Source organism: Mesoplodon densirostris, chromosome 8 (assembly GCF_025265405.1).
Source record: "Mesoplodon densirostris isolate mMesDen1 chromosome 8, mMesDen1 primary haplotype, whole genome shotgun sequence".
Lineage (NCBI taxonomy): Eukaryota > Metazoa > Chordata > Mammalia > Artiodactyla > Ziphiidae > Mesoplodon > Mesoplodon densirostris.
Window position 1 is genome coordinate 47,037,950 of NC_082668.1, and position 26,767 is coordinate 47,064,716.

Below are 26,767 nucleotides of genomic sequence, written 5' to 3' on the forward strand. Positions count from 1 at the left end.
GGGTTTTTACTGAGTGTCTCTCTATCCCCGAGTGACTTGAAAACGTTTTTTTACATTGTGTCACTTCTAGATGATGTTGACAATAGAGCAATGATGGTGACAGCTGACGTATATTGAGCCATTAAGTGCTAGGCATTGTTTGACTTGCTTTGTGTTGTATTAAAGCATTTAATCCTCTCAACAACCCTACGAGATGGATTACTAAATATTATTCCCCTTTCATAGATGAGGCAACTGAGGCAGAGATTAAGAACCTTGCGAAGGGCACACAATGGATGAACTGGGTTTAGTTAAGCTTTCCAGCTACACTGAGCTCCTGAGGAAGGGGACCAGGGCTTACGCGTGTTTTTATCCCACACAGAATCTAATGTCAGTTTTTACGCAGAGCTCCAAAAAGGTTGCCAAAATGCCTTTTTAGGGGGAAGAGAAGTGTGGAGAAATCAGAATCTTTAATCATACAGTAATTCCAAGTCACGATTCGGTACGAAAAGCGGATACTCCTCGTGGTCTTGCAAGAGCAGTGGCGTACAAATCCGTGCCCGGACCATTTTCCAGCCGCCCCAACGCCGAGCCGATTCTAGACACGTGGGTCCGCCCGGGGGCCCCTCAATCTACCTGCAGGTCTGGGGACGGGGGAAGCGGGCCCCAGCCTGAGGTGCTACGGAAGTAAGGGGTTCTGAGTCCTCTTACAGCACACGGGCACCAGATCCCTCCCGCTGGCCCTGGGTCTCCCGCACGCGCGTCCCTTCCCCGAGCCCAGAACCGCCTGCTGGTTTGTCCAGACGCGCCCGACAGTTCTTTCTCCCCATCCCCCGGGGACTCACGCCCCTCAGGTGGGCCGGCAACGCGTGGTGGCCTCTTACTTAGAATCCGCAGAGAACACCGCTCTCCTGAAGTTCAACTCGCAGCCGCCACAGCGAACCACGCGGAGACTCTCCTCCTCCACCATCTTCGCGCAAGCGCAAAGACTCGCTGTCGCCGGCCCCGCCCCGAGCTTCCCCGACGGAAGCCGGTTGATAGGGCGCTTGCCCCAGCCCACAGACCCCATCCTCGCAGGGCTCCTCTAGGCCTCAGTCTCCATGGTAGTTCTCAATGGTAAGACCCAGAGCCTGTGCGGCCATCTTTGGTTTGGGCAACGTCAAATTAGGACATGTGAAAAAAAGGAAAAAGCGAAACATAGAATGCATTTATATTAGATCCCTCTAAACTTTTATTTGGAAAAGATAAATTTCTCTCCGGACTTGTTAATCTGACTCTAAAGTTTCTTACGCCGGAAGGGAAAGGTGTCCCGAAGTGTGTCAGATGACCGCCAGTCCTTTCCCATACCCCGCCAGGCTTCACCTTTCTCTTAACTTTGATTCGGCAGCTGCGAGATGACGCCAGCGTTTTGCGCCAACAGCATTCCTGGTCGCGCAGTTGAGTTCTTGTTTGGAAAAGTAGCGTTCTCTTTTTTGCACAGCTGTTAGCTCCTCTCGTTAGCCGTCACTTTGTTCTGTTCTTCTGAGCAGAGCATACGTTCCTACAGAATCTTCACAGCTCCAAGAGGTTTGCTTTTTCCTTTGGACACCTGGCTCTTACTCCGGGATTCTGGTTCCTATTTCTCTCCCTGGTTCATTGGACCTTCTTGGCCTATCTGGCATTGCACTCTACCCTGGCCAAGTTCCAGGGCCGCTGCTCCCTGGTTTGCTACTGTTTTGTGCGTGTTGCCGTGGTTTTAGCTTCCGCAATTAGTCGACCGAAGCCCTGAACTCTGAGAAAGTTTATGCCTTCATCTCCATTCCTTTTTATAAACTTATGTGTATCATTTTCGTGGCCCCTGTATATTAGGGGGTGCTTATCTTCCTCCCTCCCTTCCTTCCTTCCTTCCACCAATCCCCTCTGTGCTGGCTCTGTAACACTCCAAAGGGTAAAGAGCCAGTGACAGCTTAACTTTAACAAGAACAGGAGATCTGCCTCGATTGTGTAGAAAATTGCCACATCCCTTCAGTGTTTCTGGAGGCAAATAATTATTGAGAGCCTTCTATATGTGAGACACAATGCAAGACAGACGTGACCGCTGCCTTGTTACCTTCTATAGGAGAGAGACAAAAATGTTTAACAAACGAGATGATCACAGATTGTGTGCCGAAGAAAATAAAACAGTAATATAAGAGAGGTTAGTTTTCTCTGAGGAGGTTTAGGCTTAACCCGATGAATATATATTTGTTAAGGTCGTGTAGGTTAAAAGATGATATTTTAACAATTCAATGTTAATACAAATTTGATATAAAATAATTCAATGCAGAAATAGAATGGTCTCGGTAGATCCTATACCCTATGAGTATCTCTCCACCATTAAAAGTTTGGTGTATATGCTTCCTGATATTTTTCTAGGCATACATACACCTTAACATTATTCTGCAGCGCAATGCAAGGCACCACGTATTCTTTTTTCACCTCTCTATATGCTTTCACTGCAGCGTACACAGATTTTTATCTCCTTTTTGATAACTGCATAGTATTTCATATGTGCCATAATTGATTAAGTCATACTCTCAAAGGTGGACATTTATTAGTCATTTCCATTTTTTAAAAAGTGACACATAGTGCTACAGGACACAAATTTGTGACAGTATTGCTGTAGGAGAGATTCCTAGAATAGGTATTGTGGTGTTAAAGGATATTTGCATTTTTTATTTTGAGGGTATGTTTTGTGGAATAGAGATAAGTGTTACTGGGAAAACCAAGAGGAATAACTAATGGCAGCCAAAAAAAGGGAACTATTTAAAGTTTTGGGAAAATCCATAAGAAGAGGGAGTATTATAAGAGAGTATGATTTCTTAAGAAGAAATCAGGAGGGAAAAGGACTGATGAAATGGTGTAAGGCAAATGAAGTTGCCTATAAATACTGCATCAATGAACAACAATTGAAAGATAGCAAGGGTGGGGAGTTCACCGTTTAAAATTAAGAGTGTAATGTGGAGTCACTTTTTCAAGAATTGTTAAGTATAATGAATTCTGCTTCTTAAGTCTAATATTTCTTTTCATATACTGGCATTCATATATCATACAACAGTCTTTGTTGATTGGCCTGCAAACACTAAAATAAAAGCAAAAATTTCTAAAGTGTTTGGAGGCTGGAAGGAAGTAATAGAACACTGAGGGTGATAGAGGTGGCTAGATACTCTCTGTACGTGGTATCAGATACTTCCCTAGGCATTTCATAGAAGAGAGCAAGGGAAGTTTGGTTCATTTATTGAGTTGAGCATCTTTGACAGGTCTTCGGTTCTCTTCAGCTCTCCTCTTTTCTTTCTGCGTCCTCACCAGAATCATCTTTAAAAGTCCCTTCGTGAAAGAACTGACTTTTCCTAGCACACACTTTAAAACTTTTCCAGCCTCTACCTTTATCCGGTTCCAAGGCTGCTTCCATATTTTAAGGTATTTGTTAGTTACAGCAGCACCCCTTTCTTGGGACCAAAATCTGTATTAGTTACGGTTCTCCAGAAAAACATAACCAATAGAATTTATTTATTTGTTTGTTTATTGAAAGGAATTGGTGCACTCAATTATGGAGGCTGGAAAGTCCTACAATGTGCAGTTTGCAAGTTGGACATCCTGGAAAGCCGATGGTGTCATTCAGTCTGAGTCTGAAGGCCTGAGAACCAGGGGAGCTGATGGTGTAAATCCAGTCTAAATACAGGAGAAGAATGACGTACCAGCTGTGCAGTCAGGTAGAGAAGCAACGAATTCTCTATTCCTCTTCCTTTTGTTCTACTTAGGCTATTAATGGGCCCCGAATGATGCCCACCCACACTGGGGAGAACAATTTGCTTTATTGAGTCCACAGATTCCAATGCTAATCTCATCCGAAAATACCTTTACAGACAAACCTAGAAATAATGGTTAGCCAAATATCTGGGCACCCTGTGACCCAGTTAAGTTGACACATAAAATTAACTATCACACTGGGCAACTACTAATCTGTTCTCTGTCCCTATAGTTTGCCTTTTCCAGAAAGTTGTATAAATGGTATTATATAGTATGTAACCTTTTGAATCTAGCTTCTTTCACTTAGCATAATGTATTCGAAATTCATGTTGTATAGATCAGCGGTTATCTCATTTTTATTGCTGGGTGGTATTCTATTATATGGATATTCTGCAATTTGTTTATTTGTTGAAGGATGTTTAGTTTTTTCCCCCAGTTTTGGAACTTATGAATAATACTGTTTAAACAGTAATTTGTAGGTTTTTGTGTGAACATAAGTTTTCATTTCTCTAGGATAAATACCAATAAGTGGGATTGCTGGGTCAAATAATATGTTTAAATTTTTAAGAGACTGCCAGACTGTTTTTCCAGTTTTGTACCATTTTGCATTCTAATCAGGAAATTTTGAAAGTTTTAGTTGCTTCACATCCTTGTCAGCACTTGGTGTTGTCAGTATTTTTAATTTTAGCCACTGTAATAAGTTTATAGTGGGATTTCATTGTTTTAATTTTTATTTCACTAATGACTAATGGTGTTGGGCATCTTTTCATGTGTTCATTTCCTATCTGTATATCTTCTTTGGTGCAATGTCTTCAAATATTTTATCCATTGTTTTATTGGTTGGTTGTTTTCTTATTGTTGAGTTGGAGATTTCTTTATATATTTTGGACACAATTCCTTTGTCAGATATGTGAATTATAAATATTTTCTCCCAGATTCTGGCTTGTCTTTTCATTCTAATAGTGTCTTTCACAGAACTGAAGTTTTAAATTTTGATGAAGTACAGCTATCACTTTTTTTCTTTTATGGATTGTGTTTTTGTTATTGTATCTAAAACACTTTATGTGTTCCAAGTTTATGAAAATATTCTCCTGTGTTTTATATGAAGAGTTTTATACAGTTGACTCTTGAACAACACAGGTTTGAACTGTGGGTCCACTTATATGCAGTTGTTTTTCAATAAATATGTTGGAAAAATTTTTGGAGGTTTGTGACAATTTGAAAAATCTCACAGATGCACTGAATTGCCTAAAAATATCGAAAAAATTAAGAGAAAGTTAGGTATGTCAGGAATGCATAAAATGTATGTAGATATACATTTAGTAAAAATATATGTTAATTGATTATTTTATTATTGGTAAGGCTTCTGGTCAATGGTAAGCTAGGAAGGGAGAAGGAGGGTGTTCATGAAGACTGGAAACATGGATAGTATTATTTTATTTTGTACAGATTGAGGGTGTAATATAATTGGGGAGTAACACTGCAAAAGAGAACTTACGGGGTTTTTTGTGGTAATTTTTTCTCAGATTATTAAAATGATATCTCAAAAATTAAAAATTGTTATTGAACTCTCAGATTTCAATCTGAGAGGCTAGGCAATAAGGAATAGCTTCATAAAGCTAAAAAGAGTTCCACAATTTAATGACAACTGTGCAAAATAAGCCATTAAGTAGACTCGCAAGTCCTACCAACATAAAAATCAACTCATACAAAACACTATACTTTTAAGTACCTGGCCTTAATAAATATTTTATGCTAGTTATATCCCCAAGGATATTCTAGCTATTCATACCAACCTTTTACTAAATTCTCCTTAATATATATAAAGATGTAGTCAACTTTAGCTACACATAGGAACCACCTGGTGTGCTTTAGAAAATAATGAAACCTGGTCTGGTCCTATCTTCAGAAATTCTGATGTAATTGGTGTGCAGTGTAACCTGGGCATCAGTTTTTTGTTTTTGTTTTTTTAATTGTGGTGAAAACCACATAACAAATTTTTTTATTAGTGACATTTAGTATATTCACAATGTTGTGCAACCACCACGCTATCTAGTTCCAGGACATTTTCATCACCCCAAAGGAAATCGTTTGCCATTAAGTATTTACTTCTCCCCCATCCCCACAATTATTAGTGTATCGATATAAAACTGATCTTTGTGTGTTGATCTTGTATCCTGCAACTTTGCTGAATTCATTTACTAGCTCTAATAGTTTTCTGTTTTGTATTCTTTAGGATTTTTTATATGTCAGATCATGTCATCTGTGAATAGATATTACTTCTTCTTTTCCAATTTGGAAGCCTTTTATTTATTTCTTTTCCTTTTTTTTTTTTTTTTTTTTTTTTTTTGCCTAATTGATCTGGGTAGAACTTCCAGTACAATGGTGAATAGCAGTGGTAAAAGCAGGCATCCTCGTCTTATTCCTGATCTTGTGAGGAGAGTGTTCAATCTTTCACTGTTAAGTATGATGTTAGCTGTGAATTTTTCATATGTCCCCTTTATCATGTTGAGGAAATTCCCTTCCTAGTTTTCTGAGTGTTTTAATCGTGAAACGATGTTGTATTTTGTCAAGTGACTTTTCTGTGTCAGTTGAGATGGTTGTATGGGATTTTTCATGTTGGCTGGACTGCAGTCATCTAAAGGCTTGACTTGACTGGATATCCAAAATGGCGCACTTATGGTTGGAAGTCGATGCTGACTGTTTGCTGCAAGCTTACCTGGGGTTATCAACCAGGGCACCTAAACCTGGCGTCTCTGACATAGCAGTCTCAGGGTAATTGGAATTTTTACGTGGTGGCTGACATTCCTCAGAGAGTATCTTGTGGTCTAGTGTCTAAAGTCATATAGGGTCCCTTCTGGTCTATCACAGTAGTCACAATTCTGGTCTAGCTTGTATGGAACTTGGAAATCATTACTCTCACACTCACAACAAGAAAAAAGAAAGAAAAAAACAAGTGAAAATTAACAATTCTTCTTAGATCCATCAAATAATTGAGGTCACAAGGAAAAGCACTGCCCCTCCTCCCCAAATTGGAGGAAGGCAGATAGAATCACAGCATATCAGAGCAGATGCCCAAGAGCAGAGTGCCATTGCTGGAGCAGTACTTGGGAAAGAAAACTTAAGCTATAATTGACAAATTATTGGAGGCTCAGTGTGGACAACTTTGATAGTTAAAAATTCCAAGGGGGCCTAGCTGCATGAGTGTCCCCACACTTTCATATGTTTTATCTCCAGGAACCTTGCCAGGTTCTCACAGTGTAGATGGGAAGATATTTACCAAGGATGAACCTACATTGCCACATCATAAGCACGCAAGGTCCTATCTTACCTAAGGGTTCACTCTTAGTGTTGTACATTCTATGCGCTTGAACAAACATATAATGACATGTATCCAGCATTATAATGTCATACAGAATATTTTCACTGCCCTAAAAATCCTCTGTGCTCTGCCTATTTATCTTTCCTCCTCAACTCCCACTCCTGGAAACCACTGATTTTCTTACTGTCTCCATCCCTAGTTTTGTCTTTTCTAGGATGTTATATGGTTGCAATCATACAATATGTAGCCTTTTCAGATTGGCTTTTTTCACTTAATGATATTCGTATAAGTTTCCTTCATGTCTTTTCATAGCATGATAGCTCATTTCTTTTCAGTGCTGAATAATAATATTCCATTATCTGGATATACCACAGTTTATTTATTCATTCACTTGATGAGGATGTGACATCTTGTTTGCATTGAAGTTTTGGCAGTTATGAATAAAGCGGGTATTACATCCATGTATAGGTTTCTGTGTAGATGTTAAGTTTTCAACTGCTTTGGGTAAATACCAGGGAGTGCTATTACTGGATTGTATGGTAAGAGTGTGTTTAGTTTTGTAAGAAACCTCCAAATTGTTTCGAAAGGGGCTGTACTAATTTGCAACCCTGCCAGCAATGTATGAGAATTCCTGTTGCTTCACATCCTTGCCAGAATTTTTTGTTGTCAGTGTTCTGGATTTTGGCCATTCTGATAGGTGTGTAATTTTATCTTTTTAATAACACATTTTGCTTCCTAATTCAACAAACATTGAATAGTTACTATAAGACAATGTCCTGGTTCCTGGGGATATAAAGATGTGTTAAGACATGGTACGTGGTACATAAGAGAGGATCTTATATTGAGGAATATGGACACAAAAGTGATCATTATGTTATGGTGTAATCAAGTGCAAATGTTAGGTGTATACATGGTGATGTGGGTTTACAGAAGGCCCCCTAACCTGGCCTGCATTTTTTTTTTTTTTTTTGCGGTACACGGGCCTCTCACTGTTGTGGCCTCTCCCATTGTGGAGCACAGGCTCCGGACGCGCAGGCTCAGCGGCCATGGCTCACGGGCCCAGCCGCTCCACGGCATGTGGGATCCTCCCAGACCGGGGCACGAACCCGTGTCCCCAGCATCGGCAGGCGGACTCTCAACCACTGCGCCACCAGGGAAGCCCTGGCCTGCATTTTTGAAGGAGGTGATGATTCACCTAATTCTTAAAGGATGAATAGAAGTAAGCCATGTAAAGAGATTCTGAAAAGGACATTCCAGACAGAATGGACAGCATAAACAAAGACCCCAAGTTTTCCCCGTGATTTCTCACATGTGAAGATTCAGGAACCATTATTTGAATCTCCCTGCCTGGAGATCTTTTACTCTTCATGTTGCTCTGTAATTGTGTTTTAAAGAACAAATCAGTGTAGTATCCAATAATATATGACCCACAATACATTTTCTATTTTTTCTTTTGATTTTTACATCAACAATTTGAATCAAAGTGACCCAGTGCTGGAGTTTGTATTTTTACCTGGACATCTAAGTGTCACCTAGCAATTGTGCTAGTCCTTCATCCCTTTACTTGCCTCTGGTCCTCCCCAATACACACTACATTACACTCTGCTTTGAAAGGGGCCTAGGAGCCTAAATTTCTTCTCCGTTCTTCTTTGTTAAAATTCTTTTCCTCCCCTGCAATGCACACCCATCCTCTCAGAACAGATCTCAGTAAAATATTAGGAAGAAGGTTTCACATCTCCTTGGGCCCAGTCATCCTCCTTTTAAATATTTATTTATTAATTTTTTTCCCTCTGGGGTGATTTACTGGTTGACTTTGATTTCAGGGCTCTGTAACCTCAAATTACCTACTCAGAGTGAGGGATTAAAGGATCTGAGCTGTTAGATTATTCTCAATTTGGGAAATAAATTATTTTTGTATAAACTCATAGACATTCACGTGGCAGAGGGATTATATCTACAGTGGGAAATAAAAGCATGATATTTTGAATCAATGATTCCCTATGACCTATAGGCTAAAATCTAGGCTTCTGGCTCTGGCCATGAAGGACTGACACAAATTGTCCTAACTTTTTCTAATCTAGCTTATTTGTCTCATCTCTGTGAACCTCACTGTGGGTGTGGTCCTCCTAGCATTCCATGAGGATTCTAGATCTTTACCTTTATTTAACGTTGCTTCTACCTGAAATGCCCTCTTCTTTTCATTCTGAATATCTAAATCCTTTCCAAGAGCTTCAAACCTTCTCAGTTCTCGTCCCTGAACATTCTCATTTATCTTCCTAGTTTCGTCAGAGCACTTAAACTTTTCTTTACCACTTATTGCGATTTAATTGTCTAATAGCTTGAGTTGTCTCCTCTTAATACTTGATTTGTCTGTGTTTTCGTGTTTACAGACGTATGCTCTTTGAGGGCAAGATGGTATATTGGTCTTCAAGGTATCATAATGCAATGTTTCCTGCATTGTGGGTTCCTAATTACCATTTCCTGGTTGATAATTTATTAGTATGTAAATTATCTGGGAACAGACCCTATATTCCTAAAGTATTTAATAGTATTTGCATGCCAGAGATCTGAGCTGATGATGACGACTTCAGAACTAGGTATGAAAACTATTATTTAAAAAAAACTACGACTGCAAAAATACAGATATACCACATGGTGGCACCAAAGGTGCATCATTATTTTTGAAGGTTTTGTGTTATAGTGTACTTCAGTCTACCAGAAATTATAATTATCGTTATTAGCACATTGAAAAATATTTTTTAATATCTAACTAATAATTAAACTTAGAGTGTTATGGAATGAGCATTTCTTAGTATAGAAACATTCAAAAAGATCTTTGCATCTTTACTTGTCTGTTTTTACAAAAGATGTCTTTAAGTTCTAGAACTCCTATATATTGTTGTGGAATCTTTGCATCTTTACTTGTCTGTTTTTACAAAAGATGTCTTTAAGTTCTAGAACTCCTATATATTGTTGTGGAATCTTTGCATCTTTACTTGTCTGTTTTTACAAAAGATGTCTTTAAGTTCTAGAACTCCTATATATTGTTGTGGAATCTTTGCATCTTTACTTGTCTGTTTTTACAAAAGATGTCTTTAAGTTCTAGAACTCCTATATATTGTTGTGGAATCTTTGCATCTTTACTTGTCTGTTTTTACAAAAGATGTCTTTAAGTTCTAGAACTCATATATTGTTGTGGAATCTTTGCATCTTTACTTGTCTGTTTTTACAAAAGATGTCTTTAAGTTCTAGAACTCCTATATATTGTTGTGGAATCTTTGCATCTTTACTTGTCTGTTTTTACAAAAGATGTCTTTAAGTTCTAGAACTCCTATATATTGTTTTCGGATCTTTGCATCTTTACTTGTCTGTTTTCACAAAAGATGTCTTTAAGTTCTAGAACTCCTATATATTGTTTTGGAATTAGATTCCTCTTCCTTCACTGTCTTATCCCTCTATACTCTAAAAATTTCATGAGCATTAGAAACTGTTCTTTGACATTTGGGTTTAGAGATGGGGGTCATTGGTGGCTCACAGATTATTATGTTATGTAGAATGTGGGCCTAATCAAATTCCAGCTGTTAATGGTATGTGTAGTTCTTTTGCAGACAGGCTTCTTAGGCATGTTGCCTAAGTTTAATTTCCATGTGTAAAGTCATACTTAAAGTATGTAAACTGAAACAGATGTTAGTACTCTGAGAATGCATTTGGTGCATGAAGGAACAGTTCCCTAGCCTCTTATTCCGCCCCCACTTTATTTTGAAAGCCCTTTGAACAGAAAAGGGCCTCTGGAGAGCCATCTAGTATCTTTGACCCCATTAGTGAGTAGCAGTTTATTACTGGGAAACAGTTGCCCAAATAAATGTTGGATTTTGCTTTAAAATCCTTCCTTGATAACCATATGATTTTCTTTACTTCCCTATAAGCTTTGTTTATTCTTTCATTAGGAAGCTATTCACTCTAATGATACAAGTTTTCTTAAAACCAAACTGAATCTCACTGATATTATCATTTAATAATAACTGAACTTTTATTTTCCTAAAGATTAGGACTAATAAAGGCAGATTTTTATGCAACGCCTATGTACCTTCTCAGGTATCAGATATTTAAATACTATATTTGAAAGTATTCTAATATCTGATTTATGTTGATGATAGTTTATAGAGTTCTAACCACACAGTTAGAATTTGTGCTTCCAATAGTTTTCCCAAAAAAGGTAGAGTTATTATTAGTTATTAACTACTTTCTTTTTTCTTTCTATCTTCTTCTTTCCTCCTTCCCCCTTTTCAAAGATATTTGTTAAGGGCCTACCTCAGGTTCTGTGCTATGCTCAGAACGGATTAAGAAAGATCCTCATCTTAAGGAACATTCAATGTAACTTAGGAAAGAAGCACAAATTAAAAATTTCTGGCAGCGCAGGAGAGCCAACCCATAATCTAGGGGAACTAAAGAAAACTTTATAGAAGAGAAGTTATTGGAGGTAAGTGTTGAATGATAGAGGGGAATTTCTCTAGGCAGTGAAGGGAACAACAGGTTTTTGAGGCAGCAGAATGGAATGAGCACTAGTGTGATGGGTTTGTGGAACATAAGGACTCTAGTTTAGTTTTCTTACAGATACATGGAAGGAGTAACTAGGTAGCGAGAAAGAATTGAAAGAAAGGGAAATTCCCTGGCAGTCCAGTGGTTAAGACTCCACGCTTCCACTGCTGGGGGCCTGGGTTACCAATCCTTGGCTGGGGAACTAAGACCCCACAAGCTGCATGGTGCCGTCAAACAAAAAAACAAAAAAGAAAATGCCCAGCAAAAGTGCCCACACTACCTTGTGCTCCGGCCCACCCCCCGCAAAAAAAAGAATTGAAAGAAAGGGTGAGACCAGATTTAGGTTTGCCTGAAGGTTTGGAAATATAAATGCAAAATCTTTTTTTAATTAAAAATTAGAGATTATAGTTTTAAAGTTTTGATATATGTTTTGATTTATGAAAAAGTTTCAATTCATGTTATTTCAAGGTGATAATACATGACCTTTTTTCCTTCGTAGTAAAAACTTAATAGGTATCATAACAGCTGATGTTCTTAAGTTAGTGAGTTACCTTCTACATGTATCAGTAAAATACATCAGTGACTAAAAATTTATGCAGTTCCATGTATATTCACATATTTTTGTCTTGTTAAATAAACATAAAAGTGTCCTTGAATTTGTCACTATATTTAACCATTCAAGGCCATAGGTATTTAACTTCTAGATTAAGAAGCAAAGCTTTAGTGAAAAATGTGTATTATGCATTTGTATAATTATAATACATATGTATAATTATAATGCTGTGTTGGTAATTAATTGATAATTTGGCCTTTATTAATGGTTAACTTAGATGGCTAAATGATAGCTCTAGTATATATTAAATGTAACAGAAATAACTTAATTATCTGTAGTATTTTCCTCACAAAACCAAATTCAAAATATATGTGGAGAAACTTGCATTCAAAAAATATATTCTATGTTATTTTGTCTAGCTAGCTTTTAGAATCATTGGTGGAAGTGTTTCAGGAGCTCTGTTTTTTCGATACATAATGCTATTTTTCTATCTTATAAAAATAAATTTTCCTACTTCTGGTTTTAGTATTTATTTTATTCTCATATATACATCTTTTGGTCTTGCCACTATAGTCTTAGTTACATGGAAAGAAATGATGTTATTTGTTGGAATATATGTTATTTGTTGGGATGTATGTGGATATTGGAGGTTTGCCCTGAAAGTATTTTATATGTAGTATTTTTCTATTGGATCAGAATAAAACATACTTCTAATTTAAGAGAGAAGCATTCATATTGCTCTCTTACATTTAATGACTGACATTGAACCCACTCTTTTTCTTAGCCTGAATTATAATTCTAAAATAAATAGATTCTAAGTGCTCTATTTTCCATTTTAAAGTTTCCATCAAACTGTGGTTAGGGATTGAATAGAAAACTATTATGACATTCTTTAGGTTTTCTAGTCTATTTGAGAGGTCATAAATAATAGTAAAGCTTCAAGTAATTTCACTTATGGAAGTCACTTGAAAAAATAATTGTCTAATAATTTAGTCATAAATAAATTGTCTTATAAAAGGGTGTTATAAAGATTGTATTTTTATTTTAACATTAAAACAATTCTATTTTTAGGGTGAAGTGAATAGTTTTTAAAGGAATTAAGTGGTAGTTTTAATCTGAATTTTTCCATTTACTTAAGTTTTCCCACTCTGCCTCCAAATTAGAAGTAGAATCTAACTCTCATTTCCAGATCTTCTCAAAGTATTAAGGAGAAACTAAAGATAATTTCCTTGTTTCATTAACCCCTTACACAATATTATAAGATGAACAGTGCTAATTGAGCAATTAGACTTGCATTTCTGATTGACTAGGGCATATGTCTTGGCATTGAGTGGCTATATAAAAAATCAATAAAATGTAAGGGTATTTCTATAATTCTGTGAGCAGAATCTATCCTGTGTCATTTTGTGAGTGTAATTTTCTGATGAAAACGGAAATACTGGTGACTTTCAGCAAGAAGTTTCACTAAACGAGAATAAATGCCATGAAGTGAAAATTTTATAAGCACAACTTCAGATAAGAGAATGGATTCATGCTGATTTTCAAGTGAAGGACTGTATTCATAAAAATTAAACTTGTAAATACTCAGACCATGGACACCCTCAGTTATTTCACTTTCCTTTGACTGTTTCCAAGCTGGGCTTCTGCAACCAAAATCAAGAGGACCAGTTGAATAAACAATCCAGTTCATTACATCAAAACATCTGATAGGGCTTCCCTGGTGGCGCAGTGGTTGAGAGTCTGCCTGTCGATGCAGGGGACACGGGTTCGTGCCCCGGTCCGGGAAGATCCCACATGCCGCGGAGCGGCTAGGCCCGTGAGCCATGGCCGCTGAGCCTGCGCGTCTGGAGCCTGTGCTCTGCAACGGGAGAGCCCACAACAGTGAGAGGCCTGCGTACCGGAAAAAAAAAAAACCATCTGATGGATTTACAAATATTCCTGGATAACTCAGGATAATGCAGTTAAATGATTGTGTCTGGATTTACACGGAGTGCCTTTCATCACTGTATTCCACTGTGGGTCTACTGAGGTGAAGGGAATAGTAGAGGTGGTGATTGTGTCTTGTATGTCTTCTATCCAGTGTTTAGAAAGATGATTTAAAGTAAGGCTAATGGTAAAAAGATAAATTAGTGTATCTGAGTCATAGTATTTTAATTTTTATTATATTCCAATATCTTTATTGATATTAAAATTCCTATTTATTTTTGAGATATAATTGACATATAACATTGTGTAAGTTTAAGATGTACAGTGTGATTGGATACATTTATATTATATTCCAATTTAAAGAATGACTATTAAAAGTCACAGTGATCACTGAATTTTATACTCTGGGTTGCTTTCCTTTTTATGATTTATATCCTGTGTTCTTCAGACCAGTATTAAGAATTAATAGCCACAGAATTTTTTTAAAAAACAGCTTCTTTGAGGTGTAATTGACAAATAAAGTGTATATATTTAAGGTATACAACTTGATGTTTTGATAGTCACACGTTTTTTAAGAGTCGGATTTGAATGAAGTATGTCAAATCTATTTACATAGTAATGCTATGTACTTTCTTTTGACATCACACCATCTGAGAGGCAAAAAGCAAAACTGTGTACATGTCCAGGCACTATAGTTTATACAGTGGGCAGCATGTGAATGTCTATGAGATTGAATTAATTTTCCTTCAGCTTCAGCTTCAGCTATAGCCTGTTATTTCAGATAAGTATTACTATTACTTTTACTCAGATTTGTATTCACTTACCTTTATCCTTCACTCAGGAAGAATATTGACATTCTCACTTGAAATGAGTCCCTTGTGCTAAATAATTGGCTAAATAATATAGCACATTTTTTTACAATCCCAGACATTGGAGTGGATTGCATCTTGATCTGTAAATTAAGCACATGAATCTGGGTCAAGGGTGGCTAGGTAAACAGAACCAGTCAACCCAGTCTTGGTTTGAACAGCCTTAAGTAACGCACTCTACTTTCACCATCCAAAATACTGTGTCCATCCTCAGTGAAAGATCTTTAAGCTGCCATAACAAGATCTGGAGTTTAAGTTGCTATTATTGGAAAGGCAACTATAATATTTTTCTTTTCCCAGAAAATGAAAAACAGAGAAACTCTCATTTCCTCACTGTATGTCTTAAAGCAAAAGAAAATGGAGCCTGCCTTTGTTCAGTATAATAGTGTCAGTAAAGAAGTGTTGTGTTGCTGTAGTGTTCCTGCAAGTTAATTTATTTGTTGCTTTAGAAAGAAATTCTGTTTCCATGAAAATTATGTCTCTGGGTAGGTGATTCGTAAGCAGAGGACCTGGAAATGGAATCAGTCTCTTGAGCCTGTTTACATTGTTAATCATGCACAGCTGCTGAGTTGATGGAGGATTTTGGACTTTTCAAAGGTAGAAAAACTCTTATATTTTTCAGTTAAAATGTTAGATAATGGTCACATTTAACCAATATCAAGTAACATAATAGCTTAGAATACTAAGTTTTGGAGAAGGTGGATATCCCTTTCCATGTGTGGTGAACCTCTTTTTAGGTATTTTGAACTTGGCTTTTAGCACATTTCAAAAACCTTTCCTTTGATACAAAACAGCTGTAGCTATGTTTTGAGTGATATAAACATTCCCCTCCACCTCATCCTTATTCTTACACTTTCCAGGCTCAAGATTTAAAAAGTTTGCAGTTTCTTCTTATCATGCATTTCCTAAAATTATTTGCGTTTTTAACTAAATAAAACTTTGTAAGAACCTTTTACAGAGACGGAGTTTGAATGCTTACTTGAAGCAAATAACCTAAAAATGATTGAAACACTGTACCATTTTCTTGAAAATTTAGTGTAATCTTAAAACATCCTCCTATGGTGTAGCCATTAACAAGCTTTCAAATGTGTTTTTTTTTTTTGCTGGGGAAGAACTTGGCCAGCACAAACAAGACAAATTAATACATGTTCAATAGATATTTGGGTTGAAACAGGCAAACCAATTATAATTCTTTTCTCTTTGAGTTTACAGGAAGTGATCCAGTTTCTTCAACCCCTATAAATTATAGCTCCATCTTTCTCACTTTTGTGATGATTTGTCTATGGGCTCTTTGAATAATGTTAAGATCTTGCATCATCATTCATGAATTTCCCACACTTTAGAAGCTGTATTCACAAATTAATAGCTTTTTCTTGGCATCTTGTATTGGAATAACATCATGTACAAGTGGCTTTTAATATATAAATAATCCAGTCTAAACCAATTTTCGAGCAGTTTTCCTAGTTACATGGCTAGAGGTCAGAGCTGGGTCAATCATGTTTAATTACAGAATTTTTTTGTACTGAAATTTTCTTCTAAGACCTCAAGGAGTGCATTTTCTTGTGGAGCTTAAGCAGGGGGATGAACTTGATTTTAGACTAAGGAGAAGTACAAGGATAAGATTATAATTTGTGGCAGGAAATATGCACTAAAATGAATGCTTTAGATTTTAGCAATATATGCTTTTTTTTTAATATATGCTTTTTTGATGGTCTTGGATATTTCTGAACATAGTCAGCTATTAGTAGTGTCCGAGATGGAATTATCTCAGTGATGGAGTCTACCACCTCTTCATTTTATTTGTGAAATACATAGTTACCAAAAAATACAGTACTTTAGAAGAAATATATCTTAAAAAGCATTAAATCCATGTTTTTAGAAGCATAGCTTAAAAATTAAAATGAGATTGAAATTAAAATTGGCAATTTCCAATACATTTTGAAAATGGATTTTATTTATTACTTTGAACTTATTTCTTTAGTCATTCATTTATTAAAATATATAATGTTAACACTTGAAAATATGAAAATTGATTACTGTTTGTGAATAACTTTGGTCTTAGCTGAAATAAGTTATCTGCATATTTCCTTTAATCATTGTATGATGTGGTTGCAAATACTCTAGAAAGAGCTAAGCTATTCATATTCATTGCTTTGAAAATAAATTAAGAATTTCAAATGATGCAACAGATTAATTCATTAGTCCAAAAAATAGTTCCTAAAGGACCATAAATGTTAACTAAGTTTTGACAGTGGTTTTAAAAGTTATCAGAAGAACCTTGGGACAACAGAGATTTTTGACTGAAATGCACTATAATTCTATATTAGATTCATGCTTATAGATACCCAGATGGTTTTACATGCATTTTCCACTGTGAGCATGAAATAAACTGTGTGCAAGAGTTTGTCTTTTTAAATTTAGCACAGTATTATGTTATATACCTCTGCTTTATATTTTAACAAAGTTCTTTTGGGTCTCTATTTCCTGCATGCCTCCCCAGTGGCCAATAAGTAGAATGTTCTATACAATGCAATAATCTTAAATTCTGTGACACTAAGCTTTGTTAAAGGGTAATTTAATTGCAAATGGATATCCTATGTCATCGTTTTTGTGTGTGTGCTTCTTTTTATTTATTTTCACTCAGTTAATTTGAATATTTTCCAGTTAGTAATAAATATATTGATAAAAATGGTTAATATTTATAGAGAACCTCCTATGTGCCAGCAAAGTACTTTTACCGGATTATCTGATTTATTTCTCACAACTAACCTATAAAGTTAATAACCTATACAGTTACTATCATTGTGTAGGCAAGAAAACTGAGACACTCTGATATTAAATAATTCATCCAAAATTATATACTTAGCAAATGGCAGAACCAGTATTTGTATCCAGTCTGTCTCTAGAGCCCTTGCTTTAGCCTCTCTTAATAGGAAAAAATTAGAAGGATGTAAATATGTGATAATGAAATTAGTGTGAACCACCTGTCTCCTTATGCACAAAACATAAACAAGAAAAGCAAATGTATTTGGCTTAAAATAAAATATTTTGTAAAAAGCAGAACAACCAAGTTCCATGTTTTTTAAAGAATTTCTTTTGAATAAAAAAGGCCGTATGTGCATATAAATGAAAAACCAGACATTTAACAAAAGAAAAATACGAAGAATACCTATAGACAATCTGACACTATTGACATAAATACTATATCTCTTTAGATACCTTATATGTATACATTTTGTATATTATTGATGTTTTACAAATATAGAACCTTGCCATGTATGTTTTATAATTTGCAGTATTTTCTCCAACAATTCATTATGTCAGAACACCTCAGACTCGTGTATACTTGGATAACTTAGGATAATGTGGTTAATTGATTGTGTTAAGTGGCTACATGCCACTGTGGAATTATCTGTTCTACATGAGATCAAGGGAATAGTACAGATGGTGATTGTATTTTATATGGCAGATAATTAGATGGATTTTTACCTCTAATATACCTCTATTGATTAATTAGGCTGTTTCAACTTTATTATAGCAAAAAGTGTGATTAATTACTAAAATGATATATATCTGAAAACATCTGAAAAAAGTTCAAAATATTATAATATACCTAAAGTGTTATAAAAAGTTATAACAAATGCATACACTATTTGGGGATACTTATTTTAGTCCAAAGAGTTCTTTTACCCAAATTATTGTGTCTACTAGCTTGATTTCAATCTTGCTTTTGAAACTGTATGCTAATTATAGAGCTTGTATCCATTAGACATAGCTGTGGAGAAGGAGAAAAAAATGGATCATATTATCCATGAAGCCAATGATTCTCAACCTTGACTGCATACTGGTTTTACCTGAAGAGCTTTGAAAATGCTAATGACAGAGACTCTGATTTAATTATTCTGGGCTGTAGCCTGGACAACATGTTTTTAAAAGCTCTGCAGGTACTGACAATATTAAATATTGATGAGATTGAGGAGCAAGTGGAAATCTCATACAGTGCATGTGGGCAGGTATAATGGTACAACTGCTTTGGAAAACAGTTTATTTCTTATAAAGTTAAACATATACCTGCCACATGACCCAGCAATTCCACTTGTAGGTGTTTATTTAGAGAAATGAAAATGTATGATTACACTAAGATTTGTACAGGCAAGGCTGAGGACCACTGATATAAGTGGATTAGATTAAAAGCAAATTGTGTTGTGCAAAGTTTGGGCCTGGACACATGTGGAGAATTAGAGAACAGTGTCCTAATACCATCTGGAATTAAATTGATCAAGTTTCACCTTTATCTTCATCTCCAAGTGTACTGATGTGGAGATTGAGATCCATGGGAATCAAGTGTCTATGTTCAAACAATCATAATGATAGAACTAGGGCTAAAACGCTGAGAAAAGATAAGGCTTTTCTCTTGATTTGCCTTGGATACTACCCTGGTGGCACTTTCTCTATTCTCCCTTTTGGTGGCTTTGTAAAAACTTAGCTTGTCAGAAGGAGCATGCCTGTTCAATGTAAGAAGAACAAGTCTCTTACTGGCACCTGCTGTTTCGCTAACAACTAATACCTTATCTGAGCTCCAGAGGCTCCCCTCTTCTTCAAACATTTCTTCAACCATGAAGACCCCATTGTTACATAGTCCACTTGAAGTTTATCTTAACCCTATACCACTTGACAATGAATACAAGGGCAGGGTTCCTTTCTTGGGTACATTACATGATTAATCTAGCTGTGCCCACTCCAGGTACTCTACTCGGTGGGATTATATGTACTTTGGGTATCGTGTGCAATCTGCTGTTTTCTCCACTTGTAAGTTTTGTTTTTCATAAACCTCACTTTATACTTATACAATAAGTTCCTAGGGCTATTCTTCTGTTTCCCTTGAACAATAGTTGTTGTCCATGAAGGGAAACACATTACTATGATTTCTTTGCTAAAGGTAGGTTAGTTCAACTGGAAATATCTACCTTTCGGGTTGTTAAGTCACTAGCAGAGCTAGTAATTGGTAACTCTGGGCTCTGCCAGCCACCACTAAAAGACCAGTAACTCAGAATTCCCACAATAATGGATTTGCTAAGAAAGAAAAAGCTAGGGGAGATAATTTGGGGAGCTATCAACATTTCTGAATGTCTTAGATACTGGAGCATTTTTGCTGGATCATGGTTTTATTCTTCCCTTCTTTTTCTTTTATGTTACATTCTTGATATGGACTTTCTGAGCTATCTGAGACTAGTATGGGTTCACCAATATTCTGGCTAGAAATGTTTTTTAAGATTTAAAACGTAAGTGACATAGTGTAGAAGGAAGAGAGTAGCCACAAGGTAAAGGATTAAAAAAAAATTAAAAAGAGAGTTTCCATTAATGACTAGGTTATTTAAAACCATTTTTCCTGTTAAGAATGATTATAAAATTTGGTTAAAATATGAAAAAGAAAAGAGCATCTATATGAAGTCATCAGATGGGTACTAATTATTTTTAAGCCAAGAGCTGAAAGAAGAGGGAAACTAGCAAAAATGAGCCCAGCATTTGGGCATACTTTCTCCCTCAAGGAAATTGTAGATTTCAAAAGTGAAAGCAGTGATTGGAAGATTGAGAAGCTGAAGAGAGCTGCTTTGTATTATAGAGACTGAAGAATAAAAATTGGAATTGAGGATTTGTCAAGGAGGTAGGTGCCTGGTAAATAGCCTATCTTCTCAGTTGGAACCATCAAGGGCTGCATCCTAGAGTAAGGGTAAACCAGAAATAGACTAGTCATGAAGACTAGGAACTGAAGGCCAGTTTCAAATTATCTTGATCTCTAATTAGATTAAAGCGAACTTTTCTTTAGCCCCAAATTCTCTGGAAGAAGGTAACGCCACCCAGATTCTTAGATTATCTTTACAATGTTTTAAAATGTGCAGTGTTCATCACGCAATAAAAATCTAATTCATTCATACAGAGAAAAGAATTGACCCAAACTAAAGATGATGGAATATATTCTCAGGAGTTCCAGATGCTGCTGTTATCCAACATAGATTTTATTTATTTTTTTATTAGTTTCTGCTTTATAACAAAGTGAATCAGTCATACATATACATCTGTTCCCACATCCCTTCCCTCATGCATCTCCCTCCCTCCCACCCTCCCCATCCCACCCCTCCAGGCGGTCACAAAGCACCGAGCTGATCTCCCTGTGCTCTGTGGCTGCTTCCCACTATCTATCTACCTTACGTTTGGTAGTGTATATATGTCCATGCCTCTCTTTCGCTTTGTCACAGCTTACCCTTCCCCCTCCCCATATCCTCAAGTCCATTCTCAAGTAGGTCTGTGTCTTTATTCCCGTTTTACCCCTAGGTTCTTCATGACCTTTTTTTTTAAATTCCATATATATGTGTTAGCATACGGTATTTGTCTTTCTCTTTCTGACTTACTTCCCTCTGTATGACAGACTCTAGGTCTATCCACCTCATTACAGATAGCTCAGTTTCGTTTCTTTTTATGGCTGAGTAATATTCCATTGTATATATGTACCACATCTTCTTTATCCATTCATCCGATGATGGACACTTAGGTTGTTTCCATATCCGGGCTATTGTGAATAGAGCTGCAGTGAACATTTTGGTACATGTCTCTTTTTGAATTATGGTTTTCTCAGGGTATATGCCTAGTAGTGGGATTGCTGGGTCATATGGTAGTTCTATTTTTAGTTTTTTAAGGAACCTCCATACTGTTCTCCATAGTGGCTGTACCAATTCACATTCCCACCAGCAGTGCAAGAGTGTTCCCTTTTCTCCACACCCTCTCCAGCATTTATTGTTTCTAGATTTCTTGATGATGGCCATTCAGACTGGTGTGAGATGATATCTCATTGTAGTTTTGATTTGCATTTCTCTAATGATTAATGATGTTGAGCATTCTTTCATGTGTTTGTTGGCAGTCTGTATATCTTCTTTGGAGAAATGCCTATTTAAGTCTTCTGCCCATTTTTGGATTGGGTTGTTTGTTTTTTTTGCTATTGAGCTGCATGAGCTGTTTATAAATTTTGGAGATTAATCCTTTGTCAGTTGCTTCATTTGCAAATATTTTCTCCCATTCTGAGGGTTGTCTTTTGGTCTTGTTTATGGTTTCCTTTGCTGTGCAAAAGCTTTGAAGTTTCATTAGGTCCCATTTGTTTACCTTTGTTTTTATTTCCATTTCTCTAGGAGGTGGGTCCAAAAGGATCTTGCTGTGATTTATGTCATAGAGTGTTCTGCCTGTGTTTTCCTCTAAGAGTTTGATAGTTTCTGGCCTTACATTTAGGTCTTTAATCCATTTTGAGCTTATTTTTGTGTATGGTGTTAGGGAATGATCTAATCTCATACTTCTACATGTCCCTGTCCAGTTTTCCCAGCACCACTTATTGAAGAGGCTGTCCTTTCTCCACTGTACATTCCTGCCTCCTTTATCAAAGGTAAGTTGATCATATGTGCGTGGGTTTATCTCTGGGCTTTCTATCCTGTTCCATTGATCTATCTTTCTGTTTTTGTGCCAGTACCACACTGTCTTGATTACTGTAGCTTTGTAGTATAGTCTGAAGTCAGGGAGCCTGATTCCTCCAGCTCTGTTTTTCGTTCTCAAGATTGCTTTGGCTCTTCGGGATCTTTTGTTTTTCCAAACAAATTTTGAAATTTTTTGTTCTAGTTCTGTGAAAAATGCCAATGGTAGTTTGATAGGGATTGCATTGAATCTGTAGATTGCTTTGGGTGGTAGAGTCATTTTCACAATATTGATTCTTCCAATCCAGGAGCATGGTATATCTCTCCATCTATTTGTATCATCTTTAATTTCTTTCATCAGTGTCTAATAATTTTCTGCATACAGGTCTTTTGTCTCCTTAGGTAGGTTTATTCCTAGATATTTTATTCTTTTTGTTGCAATGGTAAATGGGAGTGTTTTCTTGATTTCATTTTCAGATTTTTCATCATTAGTGTACAGGAATGCCAGATATTTCTGTGCATTAATTTTGTATCCTGCTACTTTACCAAATTCATTGATTAGCTCTACTAGTTTTCTGGTAGCATCTTTAGGATTCTCTATGTATAGTATCATGTCATCTGCAAACAGTTACTGCTTTACTTCTTCTTTTCCAATTTGGATTCCTCTTATTTCCTTTTCTTCTCTGATTGCTGTGGCTAAAACTTCCAAAACTAGGTTGAATAAGAGTGGTGAGAGTGGGCAGCCTTGTCTTGTTCCTGATCTTAGTGGAAATGGTTTCAGTTTTTCACCATTGAGGACGATGTTGGCTGTGGGTTTGTCATATATGGCCTTTATTATGTTGAGGAAAGTTCCCTCTATGCCTACTTTCTGCAGGGTTTTTATCATAAATGGGTGTTGAATTTTGTCGAAAGCTTTCTCTGCATCTATTGAGATGATCATATGGTTTTTCTCCTTCAACTTGTTAATATGGTTTATCACATTGATTGATTTGCATATATTGAAGAATCCTTGCATTCCTGGAATAAACCCCACTTGATCATGGTCTATGATCCTTTTAATGTGCTGTTGGATTCTGTTTGCTAGTATTTTGTTGAGGATTTTTGCATCTATGTTCATCAGTGATATTGGCCTGTAGTTTTCTTTCTTTGTGACATCCTTGCCTGGTTTTGGTATCAAGGTGATGGTGGCCTCGTAGAATGAGTTTGGGAGTGTTCCTTCCTCTGAAATTGTTTGGAAGAGTTTGAGAAGGATGGGTGTTAGCTCTTCTCTAAATGTTTGATAGAATTCGCCTGTGAAGCCATCTGGTCCTGGGCTTTTGTTTCCAACATAGATTTTAAAATAGCTGTGATTAATAGTCAAGGAGGAAGAATTTTGGCAGAGAACTTAAAAAATCAAATGGAAATTCTAGAACTCAAAATAAATATATGAAGTTTAGAACTCAGTGGATAGCTTAACAGCATATTTGGTACAACTAAAGAGAGAATTAGTAATTTGGTATATAGAGAATAAGAAAATGTTAATTTAAGACAGCAGCACAGAAACAAATAAATAGAAAAAGTAGAAAAAGAATATAAGAGATATGTAAGACAAAGTGCAAAGGTCTGATATATGTGTAGTTGGAATTCCAGAAGAAGAAAGAAAATGGAACAAAAGGAATATTTGAGGAGATAATGACTGAGAAATTTCCGAAACTGATTGAAGCAGTCAAGCCATGTATTCAAGAAGTGCTATGGATTCTGAGCAGAATAAATATGAAGGAAAAAAACATATCTAGGCAAATCATAGTAAAACTGCTGAAAACCATAGTAAAAAGAGAGAAAATTATAAAATCAGACCAAGAGATTTATTATTGCCAATTGAGCCACAATGTCTTACAGTTGACTTTTTAACAGAAACAATGGAAAGCAGAAGGTACTGGAATGATGATAACTCAGTGCAAAACAAATATTATATGTAATTAATATGTATCAGCCACAAAATTCTATAAAATACATCCTTCAAAAAGGAGGATGAAGGGCTTCCCTGGTGGCGCAGTGGTTGAGAATCTGCCTGCTAATGCAGGGGACACGGGTTCGAGCCCGGGTCTGGGAGGATCCCACATGTTGCGGAGCAACTAGGCCTGTGAGCCACGACTACTGAGCCTGCGCATCTGGAGCCCATACTCTGCAATAAGAGAGGCCGCGATAGTGAGAGGCCCGTGCACCGCGATGGAAGAGTGGCCCCCGCTTGCCACAACTAGACAAAGCCTTCGCACAGAAACGAAGACGCAACACAGCCAAAAATAAATAAATTAATAAAAACTCCTACCCCCAACATCTAAAAAAAAAAAAAGAAAAAGGAGGATGATATAAAGATTTTAGCATAAACAAAGACTGAAAGAATTTATACCCAGAAGATCTGTACTAAAAGAAATAACAATGAAGTACTTCATGCAGAAAGAAAATAATTCTACCTGGAAGCATGAAAATGCAGAAAGAGATGAAAATTTATGGAAAGAATAAAGATATGGATATATCTAAATGATATTTATTGTATTAGCCAATACTAATAATATGCTACTGGTTTAAGAACATATAACAAAAACAGCATAAAATATGAGAAAGGAGAAAGAGAATTCAGTTATTCTAAAGTCTTTAAATTGTCTAAGAAGTGGTAAAAATACTGTATGACTTAAAAGGTTAAGGATACATATTGTAATTATAGAGCAACTTTTAATAGAATAAAGAATGTGTAACTAAATAGCTAATATAGAAGAAAATGAAATAACAAAACTACATAAATCAAAATAATGCAAGAAAAGAAACATACTAATATGGAAGATTAACCCAAATAGACCAATTATTACATTAAATTTAAACAGATAAAATATACCAATAAAAGACAAAGATTGTCCAACTGGATAAAAAAACAAATCTCAACCATATTCTCCTCCAGTACTCACAGGTTAAGTGTAAGCAAACAGAAATGCTGAATGAAAAAGAACTGAAGAAGATATATCATGCAATCAGCAACCAAAAGAAAGTTGGTGTAACTAAACTAACATAAGACAAATAAGACTACAAAGCAAGAAGCATTATAAGTGATAAGGAGAGATAAGTTATAATGACATAAGTGTCAATATTTTAGGAAAATATAAAATATAATAATTTAAAACTATGTGTATCATGAAAAAGCTTCAAACATATATAAAGCAAACATATATAAAGCAAACATTGATTGTAATAAATGTAAACATGGACAAAAACAATTAAAAAAATTAAAAAACAATTAAAGTGAAGGACTTTACTATAACTTCTCTAAGTAATGATAGATTGAGCATAGAAGAATATATAATATTTGAGTATTAACAGGCATCATCCAATATGTAAATATGTTTACACACATGTAAAACTGAACCCAGAGACTGCAGAATACTTATAAAAAATATTTGCCATGTGCTTGGCCATAAAGCAAGTCTCAACACATTTCATCAGCTTGAACATCAAAATATATTCATTGAGCACAGCTGAATTATGCTAGAAATCAATGACTAAATATCAACTAGAAAATTTTCAAGCATTTGGAAATTAAGAAATGCCATTATGGGGCTTCCCTGGTGGCGCAGTGGTTGAGATTCCGCCTGCCGATGCAGGGGACACGGGTTCGTGCCCCGGTCCGGGAAGATCCCACATGCCGTGGAGCGGCTGGGCCTGTGAGCCGTGGCCGCTGAGCTTGTGCGTCCGGAGCCTGTGCTCCACAGTGGTAGGGGCCACAGCAGTGAGAGGCCCGCGTACCGCAAAAAAAAAAAAAAAAAAAAAAAGAAAAGAAATGCCATTATGAATAACCCATGGGTTTAAAGAAAAATTGCCATGGAGATTAGAAAACGTTTCAAACTGAATGCTAATGAAAATATGACATATTAAAATTTGTGGAATGCAGCTAAAGCCCTGCTTTGAGGTGAACTCATAGTCTTGAGGAAGTATATTATAGAAGAAAGGCTAAAAATAAATGATTCATCTCAAACTCATTAAACAGCAAATTAAACTCAAAGAAAGAATAAAACACATAAAAAGGGTAAGAGCAGAAATTAATAAAATAGGAAAAATATGCAATAGAGAAAATAAAAAGGCAAAATTGGATTCTTATAAAAGACTAGTAAAATTGATAAATCTTTGGTGTGATTAATTAAGGAAAAGAGAAAGAAGGCACAAATGTCCAAAATTGGAATGAAAAAAAGGACATCACCACAGATGCTACAGACATTAAAACAATGATAAGGGAATATTATAATCAAATTTATGCTAACACAGTTGAAAATTTAGAGCAAATTTCTTAAAAGCTCAACCTAACAAAACTGACATGAATGAAAGAGAAAAT

General features: G+C 36.1%; 1 protein-coding gene and 1 long non-coding RNA gene across 2 annotated transcripts in view; one reads left to right on the plus strand and one right to left on the minus strand.

The window, feature by feature from the left end:
- The window catches only part of WDR75 (WD repeat domain 75), a 41,388-nt gene extending 40,421 nt beyond the window's left edge, over positions 1-967 (minus strand). Inside the window, exon 1 of the mRNA XM_060106488.1 lies at positions 864-967. Within this exon, the coding sequence (XP_059962471.1) occupies positions 864-949 (86 nt within the window). The 5' untranslated portion in view covers positions 950-967. The remainder of the gene's footprint in view (positions 1-863) is intronic.
- A 444-nt stretch (positions 968-1,411) lies between these two features.
- The window catches only part of LOC132495474 (uncharacterized), a 196,393-nt gene continuing 171,037 nt past the window's right edge, over positions 1,412-26,767 (plus strand). The window contains exons 1-2 of the long non-coding RNA XR_009533245.1: positions 1,412-1,545; positions 3,530-3,710. This is a non-coding gene — a long non-coding RNA (uncharacterized LOC132495474). The remainder of the gene's footprint in view (positions 1,546-3,529; positions 3,711-26,767) is intronic.